An 18,284-nucleotide genomic window follows, 5' to 3' on the forward strand; every position below is an offset into this window, starting at 1 on the left:
CACATGCAGGGGCGGGGGCTTATAGAGATGCAATTGAAAGTAAAATGTACAATACGACTGCTTTGTATGATTTGCTTGCTTTGGTGCTGATGACAATTTCTTTAAGCTGCACGTTAATCTAGGCATATCCTGAAGACCCTGACGCCTACATCAAAATAAAACCACGCAGAGTAGGTGGCCCAGGGTCAACGTAGGCTCCTGGGTGTTCAGTTTTTCTACTAAACAGCCCATTCGTCCTTGTCGTCCGTTGCGGTGATGAAAGGTTCATTGACGAGCTTAACGGCAAGTTCACCACATAACACACTAAAACACGTTGTTAGCACAGCAAACAAGAAAACAGCACCTCATACAAGGGAAAAACTGAACAAGCCTGCAGCCTACATCGACATGGAAACCTGCAAAGTAGGTGCCCCAACGTGGATGTAGGCTCCGGACCTATTCAGGTTTTCCCGAAATTGAGGTGACAGCAGAAAGGGAAGACTCACCAACTACTCCCAACCAACGCATCCAACTCCCTAATCGCCCTCTCCCTCCCCTTCCCCACCTTGACCCCCCTCTGCACCTCCGCCTGCAACTCCGCAATCCTCTTTCCCCTCGCAATGCCCGCAAGCTCAACGACCCTCTTCGCAAGACAATCACTATGAAAAGCATGCTGGCACGGAAACACAAAGAACTGCCTCGCCAACAACGGCAACCCACACACATAGCACCTCTCCCCGGGTTCCACAATCGCATAACGCTGTTCGAGGGCTTTGATATCCGACTTGATATGCGTAGCCGTCGCCTCACTGTCATCCATCTCCTGCTTCAAGCCATCAATCTTGTGGCTGTAGTCTTCGAGGGCGGCGCAGATTTCCTCTTTGAAATCGTCGATGACGACGAAGTCTGGGAAGAAGGGGATGAGGTCTTCGATGCGGAGGAGGTCGACGCGGCGGAGGAACTCGATAGCGGTTTTTATGCCGCTGGATTGCGAGATGACTTTTTTGGCGATGGCGAGCCAGAGTTTTTTGCGGAGAACAGGGGAGGTGTTGGAGCGGTCGGCGACGCTAGAGGCGAGGTCTATGGAGTCGTATTTTAGGGCAAGGTCGACGGCTTGTGCGTACTGTTGCATAGAGCTGTAGATGTGTACGCAGGATTGGACGCGCTTGTGTTGGATGCAGAGGCGGAGAGCGAAGTCGGCGTCGTAGTTTTGTTCGTGGGCGAGGGATTGGCCTTCGAGGTAGGCGAGGAGGGCGGATTCGTCGGTTGTGGGGTGGGAGGCGTAGATGGAGATGAGGGTGTTGTGAATGGCGGCGTCGGTTGAGTTGTGTTGGTTGATCTCGAAGAGAAGGTAGCGGACTGCTTGGTTTTGGTTCAGCGTGGCCTTGGTGTGGTTGTTGTAGTTGAGGAATGCTGGGATGAGCTTCTGCGCGTCGAAGTTCGAGTGTCGCATCATCACATCGACGAGCTCGACTGGTACGTGGGCCATGAGCACAGAGCTGTACTTGTAGAAAATCTCGGGATCTGTCTGCTTCTTGAGGACGTCCAGAGATTCTTGCCAACGCTCACGCTGCACCCAGTACGAGAGTACGTAGTTGTAGTCGTTGACCACAGTAGCAAAGTAGAGCAGCTCTTCCTCTCGACCGTGACTGCTGATGATCTCGTATACAGTCTTACGGTCAAGATCAGCCTTGTACTTGGTTACAAAGTCTTGATACTCTTTCCGGATGACTGATAGTTGATCATGAGTCTCGGCGGTGTTCATGCTCTCTGAGAGTTCTGCTTTCGTGGTAATGGTGTCATCGAGAGTATTGAGCTTGGCCATGTATAGTTCAATCAACCAAGTAGCGACCATAGTCCGTTGCATTATCGATGACTTCTTCAATGTGGACAGTTTCGTCACCAGGTACTTCCGTAGCGCGTCCTGCTCGCCATTGTCGATGAATGTCAGCGCGACTTGCTCAAACGGCTTCGTACTTCGTCCGTAAACAGTCGCAGCCTCCATCCACTGGCTCTTGCCAACAAGGTAGTCACCAGATGCCGTTGCCACTGCATCCTTCTGCGCTGGTGTTTTGGCGTACTGCGATGCAGCCTCGAATTGTTGTGCTCGGAGCATGATCTTCCAAACATCGCGACTCTCGTCTTCGACAACGATCTCGAAGATCTCCTGGCTCGTGAAGAGCCAGTAAGTATTCCTCTTCCAGTCCGCTACCAGACCAAGCGCACTTTGTCCGGGCTCCAGCACAACTTGGTCATGGACAACAGTGTCGTCGAGGCGGTTGATAGCTACGACTCGGCCTTCGACTAGCTGAAGAATATGCCACTGGCTCAGTATCATCGAACTGATAGGATCTTGTGTCCGTCGTGTGCGCCCGCTAGCGGTTTGTGAAGGCGGCACCTGTGATCTAGGCAACATCTTTGAGTCTCCAAGAACTTTGCCGCCAAGCTCAGGAGTATCCTGTGATAGATACAGCTTCCCATGCAAAACGCCTTGTGATGTAAGCCAGCCGAAGATCCTCTCGGCGTTGGAGTCCTCGCGGCTTGGGCTGTCGTTGTGCTCCGGGGAGATAGCAAGCAGCGAGGCTGCCGTGGGGGCGACATTGGAGACCTCATGTACGGTCGCAGATTCGCTCTCGAACAGCTTCGAGAATATAGATCCGCTTCCCTCTGATCCCTGACGTCCGACCTTGCCAGCGAAATGTAGGAAAGTCGAAGGTGTCGCGACGATGATGCGCCGCAGATCCGTTCTCCCGGGCACCGTATCTGTCCACAGCCCAGTAATAGGGCCATCGTTCGTCCGGTATACGCTCTTCAAGTATCTATCAAGCTGTTAGTACGAATAATAAGATGTCTTAGAACCGCGTTGCCAAAGCATAGCATAGGAGATACATACTAGTAAAAAGTTAGCAAGATATTTTAAGAACTATCCGTGGCAGCTACGTTACCCTCTCCTCCCTCCTGTAGAACTCGGATGACGGCTCGATATACACCTCGTAAACGTTGCCGTCTGACGCTCCCACGAGTATCTCGCGCGTCGAAGCAGTGGGTTGCGAGGGGTTCCACGAGATACTCTCTATGACAACGCCCTTCAGCCGTGACAACGCCTTCGGTGTCCGGGATTGTGTATGGAGGTAGTAGTTTTCGGCGAGGGTGGTGGTTATGATGAGGTGGGATGCGGAGGGATCGAGAAAGAGGCGTCTGATGACACCCACTTCTGAAGGCTTCTTCGGGAGGTCGATATCTTGTAATATATGAGCGGTTGTCCAAGTCTTTCGGGTGGTGTGTGCATTGCTATACGAACCGTCTATATCTGCGGGACTGTCCAAATCGATGCGTAAGATGCGCCCGGTGGACAGAGCCAGGACGACGACATTATTTGCTACTGCAGCCGCTACGAAGTCGGAAGATACTGTGAATTGTAAAGCCACGCGCTCTATGCTGAACATGGGGCCCGAGGCGTCCTCCTGCATGTTGCTTGTGCTGGGCGGCGCATAACCGCTCGAGGTGTCGTAAGCCATGGTGGGCTTGGGATGTAGCTCTCAGCTATCGTGGGCTCGTAGTCATTGTTTGCGCGATCACCCGCTGTCTCAGTGCTCCTTCTCACTCTGCTGCGGCTTCGGCTGTAGCTGTTGGCGCACCTGCTTGGTGGTGACGGTGACGCCTAAGCTTGGAGCTTGGACTTCGGCGATGGAGCGGAGATAAGCCGGCGTTGGCGTCGCGTCATGTGAGTTCGCGTTTGGCACTCGATTGACCTTGTCCTACAACCCCACTTCTCTAGACCATCAATGAAAGGTAGATCTCTAATACTTTGCAGGCAGCTGCAAGACTGATCACGGTGGAATACGGTGTGTACATGGGAATTACTGAACGTCTGCAGCACAGGACCGCGCATTCACGATGCCATGGCGGTGGAACCCTCCTGCTACTGCGCCTTCCCTTCGCACCACGATTATTTGATCTCGATCTTCGTTGCCTTAGTTTTTCGGTTTCTCGACCTCCGAAACTGACAACTTTGCCTCTCAACCGCTTCAATTCCGCAGCACCCTCAATCAATTCCTAGGCACGCATCATGTAGAGCAACCCCTCAATTAGTCTTTACAGTTACTGACAAGATCAGGGATCTCGGAAGCGAAACGGTACGTGTGACCGTGGGCGCCAATAAAACACACTTCATATTTCACAAGAACCTCCTCCGCCGGCACTCTGAGTACTTCTCTCGCGCATTCGGACCCAACTTCAAAGAAGGCAGAGATGGCGTCTTGCATCTTCCTGAGACTCATGAGCAGATCTGCGGCCTCTTTCAGACTTGGGTCTACCTTCAGATGGCTCGTTCGCCTCCAGGTCTTAGTGAGGTGAAAGCCTTATTGAGCCCTTCAGCGCGCATGACCCGATCTTTGAACGCTGATGTTTCATCTCACACGCGTAAAAGGATGAAAGAGACAAATGGTGTGGAATCAGATGCTGCTTTCGGCTCTACTAACGAAGTTTTGGCTTGTCTCATCCATCTCTATCGCTTTGCGGATGCATACGAGTGCGTCAGATTGCGCAACGACGTTATCAGCGCCTTCAGCGACATCGTGAAAGATGGGATGGTTCCCAACCCCGAAACCATTGCTTTCGTGTTCGACAAATTACCTCCTTCTTCTACCATTTGTCAATACTTCGTCAAGAGCGCTGCGCTGAATTGGGGCCAATACTTGGGCGCTCACCGAGCGCTACTCGATGCTGCACAGCTGCCCCAGGACTTCTTAGTAGAAGTTGTGCACATCAACCACAAGCTTGCAAGCAAAGGCAAAGGAATGGATGCATTACGCAAGGAGATACAAGATCGCTGTAACTTCCATGAGCATGCGACCGAAGATGAAAAGCAGCTGTGTAAGTCAAGACTGCTTCAGGACGAGCCGTTCATAGACGCTCTTATCTCCGCGTGCTTGGAGGCCTCTAAAGACGAGCGGACGACATGATTGATCATGTCAGCGGTTGTGGCATGCAAGTTTCCTCGAGAGTGGAGCCAACTACTGGATGTTGACGTGTTTAGTCAAGATTGCCCTAATCTTTGTCGGTCTACAGCTATAACACATCTGTTTAGGACTTCTCGTCATCTCTTTTCCTTTCTTAATAAATCCGACCCAGTCTCAAAATTCTTCAGCTGTTACCCTTCAATATGACATCGGCAATACGCTGTTTACTCTCCTCATCATCTCCACTCCCCTGGCCCACACGTCAGCAGACATCCTCAACATCATCAGCGCATCACGACCTACCGTCAAAAACACCTTCCGAAACTCATCCTCCTCCAGATCAAACCAATTCGTGATATCCCTATGACTTCTATCCCACGGCCACTTCTCATAAAGCCTACGAATAACACCCTGATACACCTTAACCCTATCAAACCCAGCAGCGCGCAAGCGATAAATACTCGGCGCAAACGCCTTCAACAAACTTCGCAGGACAGGCCACAGCGGGGGCTCGAGGTGATAGTCTTCATCAGCTGCATGATGATCTATCTGGAAGATGATTACCATGTCTTTGTTAGTCAACCTAAGAAGGTTCTCGAGATCAGCTACAACACGCGAGCTGCCACCCCAAATCTGATCCCAGCTGAGATCAATGCGTATGTATCGGATGATATCGGCAGGCACGATTCCTCTTTTCCAGACATCTTGCGTGAGGAAACTTCCTAGCAAGCAAGCACCCGGGGTGTACATTATGAAGCCGCCAGTGCGGTACCAGTGCTCTGCTATCTCTTTCGCAACTGTTTCCCCTGTATACTCGGAGTATCTCCACAAATCGCGACGCATGGCAGGGTCTTCGGGTAGAGGTGTTTGAGCGTCGAAGAAAGATCGGCCACCGTGATCGTGGTGGAAACATCGACTTGAGCGTATTCCAGTGTCTACCTCACGGCAATCAACAACGTAATGTTGCCTGCGGGGAGTGATAAGCTGATCGTAGACCATGTCCCTCAATTCGCGAGGAAGGGCTGCGCGGAAAGCTGTACAGAATTCCAGCTGAGATTGGCGATGTTCTTCGTGGAGTGCAAGTAAGCGGGTCGGGCTGTTGTTGTTCGGTTAGACGTATGTTCTTACGTGGAGTGGGTGAAGCGTACTCAACTGGATCAGGTTTGGGATCAGGTTTCCGACGTTGAGGTGTCCTACTTGCAGTCAGTCGTATATTACTATACACGAGACCTAGACCGTTTAACATACATCCGCCGCTTCAGTGCGTGTAAAGAGTCATGATGACCGATTTTCATTGCGGATCAGTAGCTAATGAAACAGACTGTCAGTCCCAAGCGAAGTTATTGGGATTTGGTAAGCACAAGATGTAACCAATGTTCATCTTCAATTTTAGGGGCGCGAGCGCCTCTTATCCCCAGAGACGAGAAGATAATTGTGGCGGAGTCATCAACTTGCAGGCAACAAGACGCGAAGGAACACGACGCTAGTCCGGACGCGTACCTGGGTATCAGCCAACCGAGGCTGCAGCAGACATACATCAAGTCGTACGAGTTATGAAATCATGCATAGCTTCATTCCATAAGGCTACTCAAAGCTCTGCCTGCCTAACAATTCTCTAATAGAGACCCCTACACCCTCTCCGAGTACACACAGCGCACAATGTCCACGAGCCCAGCGATTGTTCAGATGCTGAGATCTGCCGTCAACGCCCAGTTTTCCTGCCACAACATTAGAAGAGGCATTCTTACTGTATCCTGATCACTGACAGCCTGGATTTCTGGAGCTTGCGACTCTTCTCTCTCTCTCTCTCTCTCTCTCTCTCTCTCTCTCTCTCTGGTTCCTTCCTACGAGTACGGTATACGTTTCGGTAGCCGTGTGCGTCTCGTCATCAATGTCCCATCACGGTACCATCGCCTCCGCCGTCATCCCCACATCTCTCCTTCATCCACCCAATCCTGAGCATCTACCGAACCATATTTGGTCTTTTCGTGGTAGCCCGACCGCGTTGAACCAAGCACGCCATATAAGCAAAGAAAACGTAAAATGTAACGTGTCTTTAATCATTCATCAGCAACGGTACATAACAGCGCTAGGGTATCCGCATTTTCCAAACCTCCCCAACACCACCCCATCTACGCGCGTTCAAAATCCCCGCTTCCTCTCATCCTAAACCCGGTACTAATCCTCTCAATCGGATTCTGCCTCTCAGCCCTATCCACACTCAACCGGTTGGCCATCGCAGTCGTGCCATTCAAGCCATTCGTAATCCTCACAGCACCCTTCTCGGGACTCCTTCCCGTACTGCGACTAGCAACAGGAAGCAGCGAGCCGCCATCACCCCAGTGATTCGCTCTCGCACTGCCGAGATAGCTTTCGATGCTGCGCCTGCCGTCGGGGCGGTATGCCGTACTACGCCCGCGACTCAAAGCCTGTTCAATAGTGCGTGTATCGAAGGGGTACTCAAAGTCAGTCTTCTCGATCCCGCTATAAGCGTCGTTGAAATCATGCCGGCTCTGCCGATTCTGGGCCTTGCGCTCGCGGAAGCGGCGCTTGACTTCGCGGAAGAAGTCTCCGATGGCGTCGAATGAGAGCGCGATGGCGATGAACGGGATGGAGATGGCGAAGCCGATGCCGAACATGTATTTGCTGACGAATGAGAGAGGAAGCGAAGGCTCGTCGCTACCGGGCCGGTGCGGAAATTCTTGGATATTGATTGTGAACATGGCTGCGATGAAGGATAGGGGAAGGAAGATGATTGTGACAATGGTAAACACCATGATGGTCTGGCTTTGTCTTGCAGTACCGGCAGCTTGGTCGCGAGCGAAGCGTGCCTCGAATGCGTTGGCGTGCTTCTGCTTTAGATCGAGTAGGTCGGTGATGGATTCGTAGATGCGCTTGGCTTGCTTGTCCATGCGTTCGAGATCCTTGATATGTGTGTCTACTGTCTTGTGCATATCCTTGAATCGCTTCTTGAGATCCTGTTGACTCTTGTGCTCTTCACGATATATGTCCGTGATGCTTGTCTCCATGTCCGGTAGTATGGTGCGTTGATCTTCCAGCACCTTTGAAATCATGTTGAGTTCGTCGCGAATGTCTTTCGTCTCAGCCAGCAAGTCTGTCTCAGCGCCGATGTCTAGTAATTTATCAACAAAGAGCGGGGCATGGGCGGCCGTTCGATCGCTGTCATCGTAGTCAAATGCCTCTTCCGGCACTGGAGGGTCAGTCAACGCGTGAGAGTGGGAATGTGAATGATGCGATGTGTGCCGTCGATTCAGGTGCTCTCTTTGCCTTCCCTCAGCCTCCAAATGTCGCGAAAAGCGATTGGGTCGGCGGTGATGTTGTAGCCAAGCCGAGGCCTGGGCGGACGCTGTGTTGAACTCTTTGAAAAGCATAGTTTCCATCTCAGTAGCATCACCGATGCTTGATTCGAACATGTCGAGGAACTGATAGTCTTCGTCGCCAACACGATGTCTGTCAAACACGCCACTACACCGACCGGTGATGATCATGGCAAGATCGTACACACTACGCACCGGATCTCTTGTCTTGCTATTGATGTCTTCAATGACTCCATCCAGGACGTTGAGCGGGTCGTTACGAGGCTGCTGCCATCTTTGAGGGAAGGCCGTCACGATCAAGTCTTTGCCAAGCGTCCACATCCATAGCTGATCGACCATGAAGATCTTTGGGTCAACATGTTGCGGCTCGTTCGACTTGCATTGATATCGATAGACAACTTGGTCTCGATCTCGGGATTGCGTGTCGATATTGTGATAGAAGAACTGGTCGAGCGTGCGTCGCACGTGCAGCGAAACTTGTGAGGATGTCAAGTGAGCCCTGAACAGCATCTCGTCATAAGTTGATGCGCGGTAATACTGTGGCTTGGAAGTGCCACCCTCGTTCTTCTCCCGCTCTTTGATCTTCTGCGTCCTCGAGATCGCCGCCTGCATTTCTTGCCGCCGCCGATCGGTTTCAAAATGTAGGTATGGCATGAAGGCAAAGATGTTGCCTTTCGCTACGGCTGTTGGGTCTTTTCTACCCGGGCTGCCGGGTGACCTGAGATGGCCGCTATTGTTGAGAGAGGAGCTAGTATGCGTTCGTTTCGCCTGGTGTTCTGGACCTCGAGTTGGTGTGTCCGTCCCACCTGATCGCTTGCCTGCTTGTCTCGATCCACTCCACTTCGGTTGCTTCTTCGATTTGTCCTTCGCCTTACTCTTTCCTTCCTTAACAGTCGTAGGTCCGGAGCCCGTTCCTGCAGTCCCATCCGTATAGTCTGTATCCACGGTACTGGTCCGCACAGGCGTGCGAGGAAATTGCGACGTTGGCAGTTCTTGTGAACCAGCTACCGCATCGATACCTAAGCCCATACCGCTATTCACCAGAATCTGGGGGATGAAATCAGCGCCGTCGGAAAGGTCGGAATCATCGTGCTGTTTTGGTGCACGTGGTGTGCTTTGACACAGCGGTCGCATGAAATGCGAATGAATCTGCTGACCTCGATGCTGATGACTGAAGGACCGTTCGAGCGCCTTGAAGCCCTCCACATCACTGGCACCCTCCTCGATGAAGGCCTTCGTGAGCAGCGCCTCAACCCAGGCCATGTTGTTGGCAGGGAGATGTATCCATCGGAAGTTTGTCGCCTTTGACTCCTTGGGCAGAATCGCAACAGCTGGCTTTCTTGGGTTGATGGGATCGCGGCCATACAGCAGCTCGAAGACAGTCCTTCTTGAGACCTTGTTTTCGTTATGGAAGTTGCCAAAGTCAACGATCGTAGCACGGAACCCGTTTGTAGCGCCAAGGGCGTCTTCGCTGAGCGCTTCGACCTGGTTGTGGGGTGCCAGAGCATTGATGATATCTTTGCGCGCAGGTTTCTTGCTCTGCGCAGCGCGCAAGAATGGCGTGATACCAAATGTATCCTTCGGCGCTCGTTTGATGTCTCCCCTTTCCAAAAGACACTTGACTACGTCAAAGTGACCAGCTTGCGCCGCAACGTGTAAAGGTGTCGTCCCGTTGAGTGTTCGCGCATTGACGTCCGCTCCGGCAGCCATGAGTATCTTCAGCACCTTTACACTGCCTTGGTCGCAAGCATTGTGAAGGGGCGTCCAGCTTCCGTCGCTCTGCGCGCCTACGTCTGCCCCGTTGACTAGTAAAAGCTCGATGATGTCGTCTCGCCCGTGTGCGACTGCCAGATGTAGTGCCGTCTTCTGCCTGACTTCCACCGCGTTCACATTCGCTCTCGGCAATCTCGTTCGACGCAAGAGCATCTCGCATAGCTCCTTCTTGCCGGTACTAGCAGCCCAATGTAACGGGCTGCGCTTCTGGTCGTCCTGGCCCTCTGGCCCATCGATCGCGATATTCTGCTTCAACAGCTCCGCGATGACATCGCGTCCCCAGTTGCAGTGCTTGTCTGCCGCCAAGTTGTGTAATATGTTCCGCCCAGTGTTGTCCTTCTTGTTGACGTCGGCACCATACCTAAGCAGTTCTTGCATGATGTGGTAGTAGTTCTTCCATGCAGCCGTCATCAGCGCAGTCCGTCCCTGTTTGTCTTGCGCATCCACGTTGCCGCCGAACTTCAACAGCAGTCGTACAATGTCGACACGCTCTTTCTCAATCGCTTTAAACAAAGGCGAGACTCGACCACCCGGTGCACCGTCGGGCTTCGCGCCGCTCTTGAGCAGGTATTCGGTGATGTAGATGTTTCCGCGTTCGGCTGCGCGCATCAAGCCTATGCGCAGAAGGTGGTCGACGGGTTGCGACTTCGCTTTCGCATGCTCGATAATCGCGATCGCATCGTCGTGTTTACTGTCCTCGATGGCCTTCAGGAGACGCGGTTCGACGCGCGCATTTTGTGCTGAATCAGCTCCATCGCTGGATCGTGATGGTGAGCGACCCATATTGGCTACATGCTCTGGCTGCGACGACTCTCGTTCGCAGGCGCGGATGGAGTACGAAAGCGGATATTCGTTTGATCGGAGATGAGATGGAGGATGTATCAAGGTCGATAGAGGGGGCCGGGTGGGTCGTCGAAAGCCATTCTCAGCTAGAGTGCTCCTCTCCTTCAGTCTGCGGTCGTACTGCCTTCAGGGCGGTGGATGGTCACACTCAGCCACAGGCCTAATTCGAGCTAAGAACATCCCCGGCTGCGACGTGCATGAGCACACGTGATGATCGGCATCTCGCGATTCGTGATCCATATATTCGTGAAAGTACGTAAAGGTTGACATCTGACTGAATGATGGTGATGGAAGAAGAAGAGCCGAAGTCTAGGATAGCTGGGTTGGAGTACGTGCCTGGGGATCCGGGTATTGCGGGGACAGAGGTACGCCAACTCACAGCGCGCCCGGGCGGCGTTGACGTCGGCGCGCTATTACTGTGCTTTTTGAATGACTCGACATCGCTTTGTACACATTTCCCATCAAGTGTCACGCTGTTGACTCCTTGGACGCGACATTGACGCGCGAACTTAGCGTACGTCAGGCGTTTGCCAGCGGATGGTGCAGGTGGTCTCTGCATCTATTTACAGCCATGAAGACCGAGGTCTATAGAACGCGATCGCCATCTGGAATTCACGAGCCAACTGCAACATCTTCAACATTCACACACCAAAAGCGGAAGTGTTCAACACTCTTCTCGCGCTTATTGATTTTGATCGCCAGCCTCGCCTTCTTCGCTATGTACAACGAAATAGCTACGTTACACCCTATGGATTCCAAATCACCACGACATACGGACTCGATCTTCATTCCATTTATGTACAATCTGAACCCCAAACATGTGCCGCAAGTCGTGTGTGGCGTCGAAGGGGTTGACATCAAGATGCCCGTGGATACTGGGTCTACAGGCACTTTGATAGGCGCCCCAATACTGCCGAACATACCATCTACTGAGGGTACGCCGGCACACCACTTCTTTACAAGCAGCAAGATCCTCTACGTAGGGCGACTAGTCAAACTTCCGCTGCACTTTGGCGGCGAGGATGGTTCATACGCGACTGCAGACGTGCCTATTCTGATAGTCGACAAGAGTTGGAGATGCCCTTGGTATGATCCCCGTAAAGACCGTTTCGAATGTCCATTGGGTCCACATGGGGAGCAGGCCGAAGAGAGAGACACCTCGCAAATCACCTACATGGGCGTAGGCTTTGGGAGAAACGGTCCGAAAGATGGTATGCCATACGCGACACCGGATATCAACCCATTCCTGAATATCAACGCAGTCGATGGGGAGCCGGTACGACAAGGCAACTTGCAATCGGGATACATCATATCGGCCGAAGGTATCCAGATAGGGCTGACGCCGAAGAACACAAAGGGGTTCGCATTCTCTGGTCTAGAGCCAGGCCTCACTCATGACAAGGATGCGAGAGACTGGGCCATGGCGAAGATGTGCTTCAGCATCGATGGCCAAGGGCGGAACTGTGGCACTCTGCTGGTCGATACGGGCATATCGCAGATGTATATTAGGGCTGAGCAGGGCGTTTCGATACCAACTGTCTGGATCCCCAACCCCAACCCAAATGGCCAAGCAAGCAAGTTGAAGCGTGTGAAGCCTGGGACCAATATCACGATTGGGTTTCCGTCGCTGGACCGACCAGCAACTTCCTACTCCTTCGTCGTTGGCCAGAATGCGTCCATCGAGCCAACGTATGTGTTTCCGCAACCACCAGAACATCCCCCTTATGTGAACACTGGGCGGAACTTGTTGTTTGGCTACTCGATAGCTTTCGACGCGGTGGGAGGGCGTTTCGGGTTTCGTCCGGCTGGCAATAATGCCTCTTCTGTACTTTAGTCCTCAATCCAAGCCGTGCAACAGACTTCACATGGTGCGCTCAGGTCTTTTTCTTCTCTCTGCTCCTTCCCATCCTCTCATCGATGCCAAGTGTGATTCCAAGACCGTCTCCTTTACCCAGGCCATCTAGTCATTTGACCGTCATACTCCTCATTGGGCTGCGGAACCCTTCTCGGAGGTCTTTGTACTCCTCCACGGCCTTGACCACGACACCGTGCGCCTGCTCACTGTCCACGCCAACACCGACCAGAACGATAGCGCCAACGACGCCTTCTACGCCCTTGACGAAGACGGGGTATCCGCCCCCTTCAATGGTATATTTCGACCACTCATCCCCGCTCATAGCATTGTGCTCAGCGAACCTCTTGTAATCGCCCTCGAACTGACAGCTCATGAACCAAGTCGAATGGCCCCATCTCAACACGGTGTTGCGCTTCCTCTCTGTCCACTTCTCGTGGTCGGGCATTATGCCAGGCAGGCTGGGCGAGTGGAACAGCGTCTGATTCGCAGACGAGATGTGGATAAGCGCGGGGCATTCGGCGGTTCTCAGCGCGTTTCGGAGGATATTGCCAATGACCCAGGCATGTTCGCAGGTAAAATGGTTGAAGGTGAAGCTCTTTTCCTCTTTGGCCAGTTCCGTCAGGTCGCGCGTTGGTGCTGGGAGCGTGCTGAGCATCTTGTTGGTTGCTTGCGTGTTCGAGTGGGACATGGCGGGCGGGTGGTGGGCGGTTGGCTATAGGTCGGGGATCTTCACATATAGCACTTGTGTATTATGTATAGGCAGATTGAGATCTAGAAAAATAGGGGATGACGCGTCAATGGCGCGACTGGCGGAAGTCGAAACAGAAACACCGCGGACACCGCGGATGGGGCAACCACGCCGTTAGTCGGGTCGTGCCGCTGTCTAGCTCCACCTCGAAACAAGGCTGGACTGCGCGCGTCGCGTATTCATTCCTTCCTACACTCCGCGCTCCGCTTACAGTTTATCACGACGCTTGGCTATCATGCCATCTGGCTGTTTGGAACATTCTAATCGTTACGCGGACATGTCTCATTCTGGTCCAGGTATGAGAAGCTATCTCCACGTTCATGACGTCTCTACATGGTCACCTTGGATAATCCTTTATCCCCTTGGCAAATTAGTAGGATTCAAGTCCTGGACCCCCTTACAGTAAAGAAAAGGAGGTCCATCCGTATGTATCGGTAACATCTCCACGAAACCAACGTTTGCATCCAGCGTCCATCAAACATTACCTACGTCTCCACTTTCTCCCCAATCTATCCCCTCATAATCTTCCAACCTACCCTTCGTAACCTCAACCAGCCACCTCCTCATTCTCTCCAAAGAAAACCAATCATCATCTTCCTCCACGGTATCAACCCAGACCTTCTTCTCCCGCGACCAGTACGGAGTACCGTGCTTCCCATCGATTACGCTACCAGTGGGTTGCGCACTGTCGAAATCGCCCACGACGTAGCGTGTTGGAGTCGCATCGTACTGGCCCTTAGGGTACTTTATGAAGATGTTATGGGGTTTGATGTCCCCGTGGACGATACCCAAAGAGTGCATGTGCCGTATCGCAGACGCAATAGCTTCTAGACAATCTCGCACGTGTATGGCGTAACCGCGCTGAACTGCTTCCCAAAGGTCGCAATCATATTTGTCGAAGACCAATTTTAGAACGCGCTCTCCTTCCATGGGCACTTCGATAGGAGCTCCGCGGTACTCAAACCCAAGCACACGACTTGTTTGCACACCGTGATATCTGCAGATATGCTTATGAGGCATCACGCGAAGTTTCTCGCACATCTCAATCTCGCGTGCAGTCGTCTTAGCCACAAAGTCTGGGTAACGGGTGTCCCGAATGCGCCGATGGCCCGCTTTCAGAATGGCATGATGCTTCTTGTAATGCTTCTTCGTTTCGCAGCCTTGGACTTCCCAAATGCGTGTGTACTCAGGTTTGCACGGCGGGTAGAAATTCGCTGGGTTGACTTGCTCAGGGGGCATATTATTTTCACGGTCTATCCAGGTTGAAGGGTCGGCACGGTCAATGTCCCGGTCGGATAGAATGCCCTTTTTGATTGCATGGTATACTTTTTCGTCTTCATGTGCTAGCACCCAGGTTTCGGACAAAGAATCCTGGGATACAATGCGATAGTCTACGATCTGCATCGACGGCTTCGGTAGGTCGTCTTTGCTGACGCCTGTGAATCCGGCAATGTACTTGAACATGATGATCTGGCCAGGGTGTTTGATCCGGATAGTTCATCGAGGGATCTTTGGTTGAATGCGAGCACCAACAGATATCTTGCAGCAAAGTCGATGGGCTATTGTATTGTTGGAGAATAGAGTTGAAATACGAGGTACAGCTCAGTCTTTCACTGTAAAGATACAGCATAACCAAGTGAGCAAGAGGGGCATACTGGAAACTGTAATGGAGCGACTGCAATGTGCAAAAGCGCCAACTCCTCACAGAGTGAATCAGTGCATCATAGTGTCAGCTGGAACATGCCATCGTGGTCTCAAAGCCTTCACAGCGCACCCCTTCACTACATAGACAAACAGGCCAGACACCTTTCCCTCCACCGTTCTACCAAACATCTTCCATTCCAAGGATATTTCAGGTTTCCCCACGATGACGCCTCAGGCCGCTGCCCGCAGCAACGACCTAATCCTCCAGAAATCACGCGTCTCCGGCACAACCAAACGGGCCCTTTTCCGCTCAAAAAAGTACCCAGGGCTCTGGTACGCCGAAACGCACATCCCAGACGATAACAACAGCAAGCCCGATCCCAACCCATATACCTGGGACGTCCCCCCACGCAAAATCAACCTCTCAAACGCGCGACCCACCTACAAAAAAGGCGCCATGACCTCCGCCAAGTACGCAACAAAAGGCCATCTCTACGCCAAACAAATGGACTACCTGCGCTACTACCGAGAACTCTTCGGGCACCCATACTGGATCAAAGACATTATGACGCGGGAAATAGCAAACTGTGAAATGCTACGCAAGAACCCACATCCGAATATCTGCCGGTACGTAGGCGTGAACTACGGCATGGACCAGGTTATCACAGCGCTGCTATTCCGGCGCTACGATACCACGTTGTGGGATCTAATCGTCGAGTCTCGCGTCTTCGATGCAGAAAACTGTATCCAAGGTATCCGGAAAGGGATCCAGCATATCCATTCACTGGGGTATGTACACTGCGACATCAAGCCGCCGAACATCTTCGTTGACACGCGGACGCAGAGTTTTGTAGTCGGCGATTTCGATTCCATGCAGAAGCAGGGGGCGTCGCTGAAATATAAATGCGGCACGGATGGGTGGGCGCTTGATAGAGCGGGGACGAGTGGGTATATGGTCAATGTAGAGCAGGATTGGTTTGGGTTTGACATGGTGAGTGCGTGGGTGAGGGAGAAGGGGAACGGGAAGCCAGTCCAAGGAGGGGAGTATGCCAAGACGGATGATATTCTGGCGAGGGCGAAGAGGGCGTACGAAGTCAAGCGGCAGGCGGAGAAACTGAGGAAGCAGACGGAGGATTTGAAGATGAAGGCGGAGAAAGTGAGGAGGCAGCAGGAGGTTAAGAGGTCGGTCAAGGAGAAGGCGGATGCTGTAAGGAAAGTGCAGGCTGCGAAGAAGGTTTTAATGACGGAGAAGGCTAAGATTATACCGAAGGCGGATGCTTTGGAGAAGATTGAAGCGGCGAAGAAGGCGGTCGGAGTGAAACCTACTTATGCCAATGTAGTAGCGAAACGCGATCCCGAGCCAACAAAGAAGCTGCAAGTGCCGAAGAAACTGAGGGTACAGTCGCCGTCGTAAATGCCAACCTCACGGATCCACGTTGTTCACGGAAAAACGCCGAACACCCTGTAGGATAGTTTGACGTCAGATCATCTACTTTGCATATCTTCATCTTGATGTAGGCTGCACATCTGTTTCGATTTGTCCTCGTATGAGGTGGATCGATTAGCAGAGCGAAATATGACAATTCGCAAAAGAACGGGTATCAATTAACCTATGCGTACGCCATGAGATGCTTAGTCCTTTTCTCCATCATGCAAACTATACATACAATCCTTTCCTCCTATTCTCTTTCCCGCCCATGCATGCGAATCGTCCAATCTGCTCCTCAATCCAACCCGAAACTTAATCGCTATCACTGCCATAATCCACCAACGGCCCCGCAACAGGCGCAGGCCGCTTATTCGACGGGTTAGCCTTGAAGCCCTTGAGCGCCGCTAGTGTTGAGCCCGATAGAATGCCATTAGCCTGCTGCTGCGCAGCTGAGCTTTCATCTTGCTGGTACTGTTGTGCAGCAGCGCCGTCCTCCTGGTATGCCGACTCCCCACCCTCAATCATCATGCGCTCGCCCATACCGCCAGACTCGAGCTGCTTGGCTGCTTCCCACTCGCTCTTCTCCTTCGCGTACCACACGTCATCTGGTGCTTCGTAGCCCTGTAGTCCAAAGCTACCTTCTACCTTTCTGCGCTTCTTGCTGTCTGGGTCTCTGCCTTCGAGTTCGGCGACGTAGGCTGCGGGGAGCGCTTTTCGGATGGCCTCAGCGGCTTGTTCTTCGATGCGGCGGGCTTCGCGCTTTGCGGCTTGTGGGTTGGGGTCGACGGTTGCCCAGCGGACGTTTAGGATTTCGTTGTTGTCAAAGGATTGGTGGGCCATTGCTTCTTTGGCGAATTGCGAATTGGCTTCGTTGACGTAGGTGACGAAGGCTACACCGCGTGCTGTCAGCACACGCGTTCGCTCGATTTCGCCCCATTCTTGCATGTGTCGCGATACGATCTCCTCGATGTCGTCTGTGGGGTGTATGCGCCCGATGTATAGCGTTCGGTTCTGTCTTTGGAAGGTTCCTACACCGCCCATGTCGTCTCGGTAGTCGGCATGCTTGTCGCGCCCAAAGCAATCGACATTGCTCGGGAAGAGGTCGGTGACGGTCGGCAGGCGATGGAGGTACTCGCAGTCAACACCCTTGGGGCAGATGCCACGCGCGAAGAAGAGACAGAAGTAGGATCCGGGTGTCTTGTCGGCTTTGGTGTATCCGCTGTCCTTGGCGATGTTGCAGCGTCCCTGCGCCGCGGTCTTGGAGAGGTACTTGTCTTCCCTGTCACCGCCAGACCATTTGTTGTACCAGACGTTGTAGATGTTTCCCGTCTGCGCGACTTCTTGAGGCTTTATCGTAGCAGGATCGACCTGTGGACGCGCCGGTCTCCGTTTGCGACGGATGATCTTCTTGACTTTTTTGCCCTCGGCATTGGTCGTGATGATCGTTTGTTCGGTCGTCGGCACGAGCTCAGTCGATGTAGCGGTTTCGAGAGATGTATCGGTCGCGAGCGACGTTTGCGCGGGTTGTTGTACTTCGGTCATGGCTGTGGTGTTGGTGTTGTGGTGAGAGTATGATGTCGCGACGGAACTTTCGACATGCGACAAGCGCTAGCGCGCCTGGCGATCTCGCACGTGACCCAACAGCTTCTCTGCCTCAGGTTCCCACTGGGTGACCGCGATATCGGACTTGAACATACGGAAATACATTGTAAGC

At 52.7% G+C, this 18,284-nt stretch overlaps 8 protein-coding genes across 8 annotated transcripts; 3 read left to right on the plus strand and 5 right to left on the minus strand.

Moving 5' to 3' along the window:
• Nucleotides 1-218: 218 nt before the first annotated feature.
• On the minus strand, nt 219-3,497 carry J4E93_009559 (uncharacterized protein; the record flags this gene model as incomplete). Its single annotated transcript, XM_049347449.1, has 4 exons — nt 219-303; nt 486-2,798; nt 2,920-3,220; nt 3,281-3,497. The coding sequence occupies 4 exons, from the start codon at nt 3,495-3,497 to the stop codon at nt 219-221; spliced, it is 2,916 nt and encodes a 971-aa protein (XP_049195455.1).
• Nucleotides 3,498-3,764: 267 nt separating this feature from the next.
• On the plus strand, nt 3,765-4,943 carry J4E93_009560 (uncharacterized protein; the record flags this gene model as incomplete). Its single annotated transcript, XM_049347450.1, has 3 exons — nt 3,765-3,771; nt 4,097-4,115; nt 4,409-4,943. 3 exons carry the CDS (start codon nt 3,765-3,767, stop codon nt 4,941-4,943), a joined length of 561 nt encoding a protein of 186 aa, XP_049195456.1.
• Nucleotides 4,944-7,072: 2,129 nt separating this feature from the next.
• J4E93_009561 (uncharacterized protein) lies at nt 7,073-10,834 on the minus strand (the record flags this gene model as incomplete). Its single annotated transcript, XM_049347451.1, has 1 exon — nt 7,073-10,834. The coding sequence occupies one exon, from the start codon at nt 10,832-10,834 to the stop codon at nt 7,073-7,075; it is 3,762 nt and encodes a 1,253-aa protein (XP_049195457.1).
• A 778-nt stretch (nt 10,835-11,612) lies between these two features.
• J4E93_009562 (uncharacterized protein) lies at nt 11,613-12,728 on the plus strand (the record flags this gene model as incomplete). Its single annotated transcript, XM_049347452.1, has 1 exon — nt 11,613-12,728. One exon carries the CDS (start codon nt 11,613-11,615, stop codon nt 12,726-12,728), a length of 1,116 nt encoding a protein of 371 aa, XP_049195458.1.
• Nucleotides 12,729-12,858: 130 nt separating this feature from the next.
• Nucleotides 12,859-13,437, minus strand: J4E93_009563 (uncharacterized protein; the record flags this gene model as incomplete). The annotated part of the gene is made up of 1 exon (XM_049347453.1): nt 12,859-13,437. The coding sequence occupies one exon, from the start codon at nt 13,435-13,437 to the stop codon at nt 12,859-12,861; it is 579 nt and encodes a 192-aa protein (XP_049195459.1).
• A 534-nt stretch (nt 13,438-13,971) lies between these two features.
• J4E93_009564 (uncharacterized protein) lies at nt 13,972-14,961 on the minus strand (the record flags this gene model as incomplete). Its single annotated transcript, XM_049347454.1, has 2 exons — nt 13,972-14,926; nt 14,954-14,961. The coding sequence occupies 2 exons, from the start codon at nt 14,959-14,961 to the stop codon at nt 13,972-13,974; spliced, it is 963 nt and encodes a 320-aa protein (XP_049195460.1).
• Nucleotides 14,962-15,364: 403 nt separating this feature from the next.
• On the plus strand, nt 15,365-16,555 carry J4E93_009565 (uncharacterized protein; the record flags this gene model as incomplete). The annotated part of the gene is made up of 1 exon (XM_049347455.1): nt 15,365-16,555. The coding sequence occupies one exon, from the start codon at nt 15,365-15,367 to the stop codon at nt 16,553-16,555; it is 1,191 nt and encodes a 396-aa protein (XP_049195461.1).
• Nucleotides 16,556-16,882: 327 nt separating this feature from the next.
• Nucleotides 16,883-18,112, minus strand: CWC2 (Pre-mRNA-splicing factor; the record flags this gene model as incomplete). Its single annotated transcript, XM_049347456.1, has 1 exon — nt 16,883-18,112. The coding sequence occupies one exon, from the start codon at nt 18,110-18,112 to the stop codon at nt 16,883-16,885; it is 1,230 nt and encodes a 409-aa protein (XP_049195462.1).
• Between the last annotated feature and the right edge of the window lie 172 nt (nt 18,113-18,284).

Source organism: Alternaria ventricosa (assembly GCF_023758065.1).
Source record: "Alternaria ventricosa strain BMP 2768 chromosome Unknown scaffold_22, whole genome shotgun sequence".
In the NCBI taxonomy this organism is placed as follows: domain Eukaryota; kingdom Fungi; phylum Ascomycota; class Dothideomycetes; order Pleosporales; family Pleosporaceae; genus Alternaria; species Alternaria ventricosa.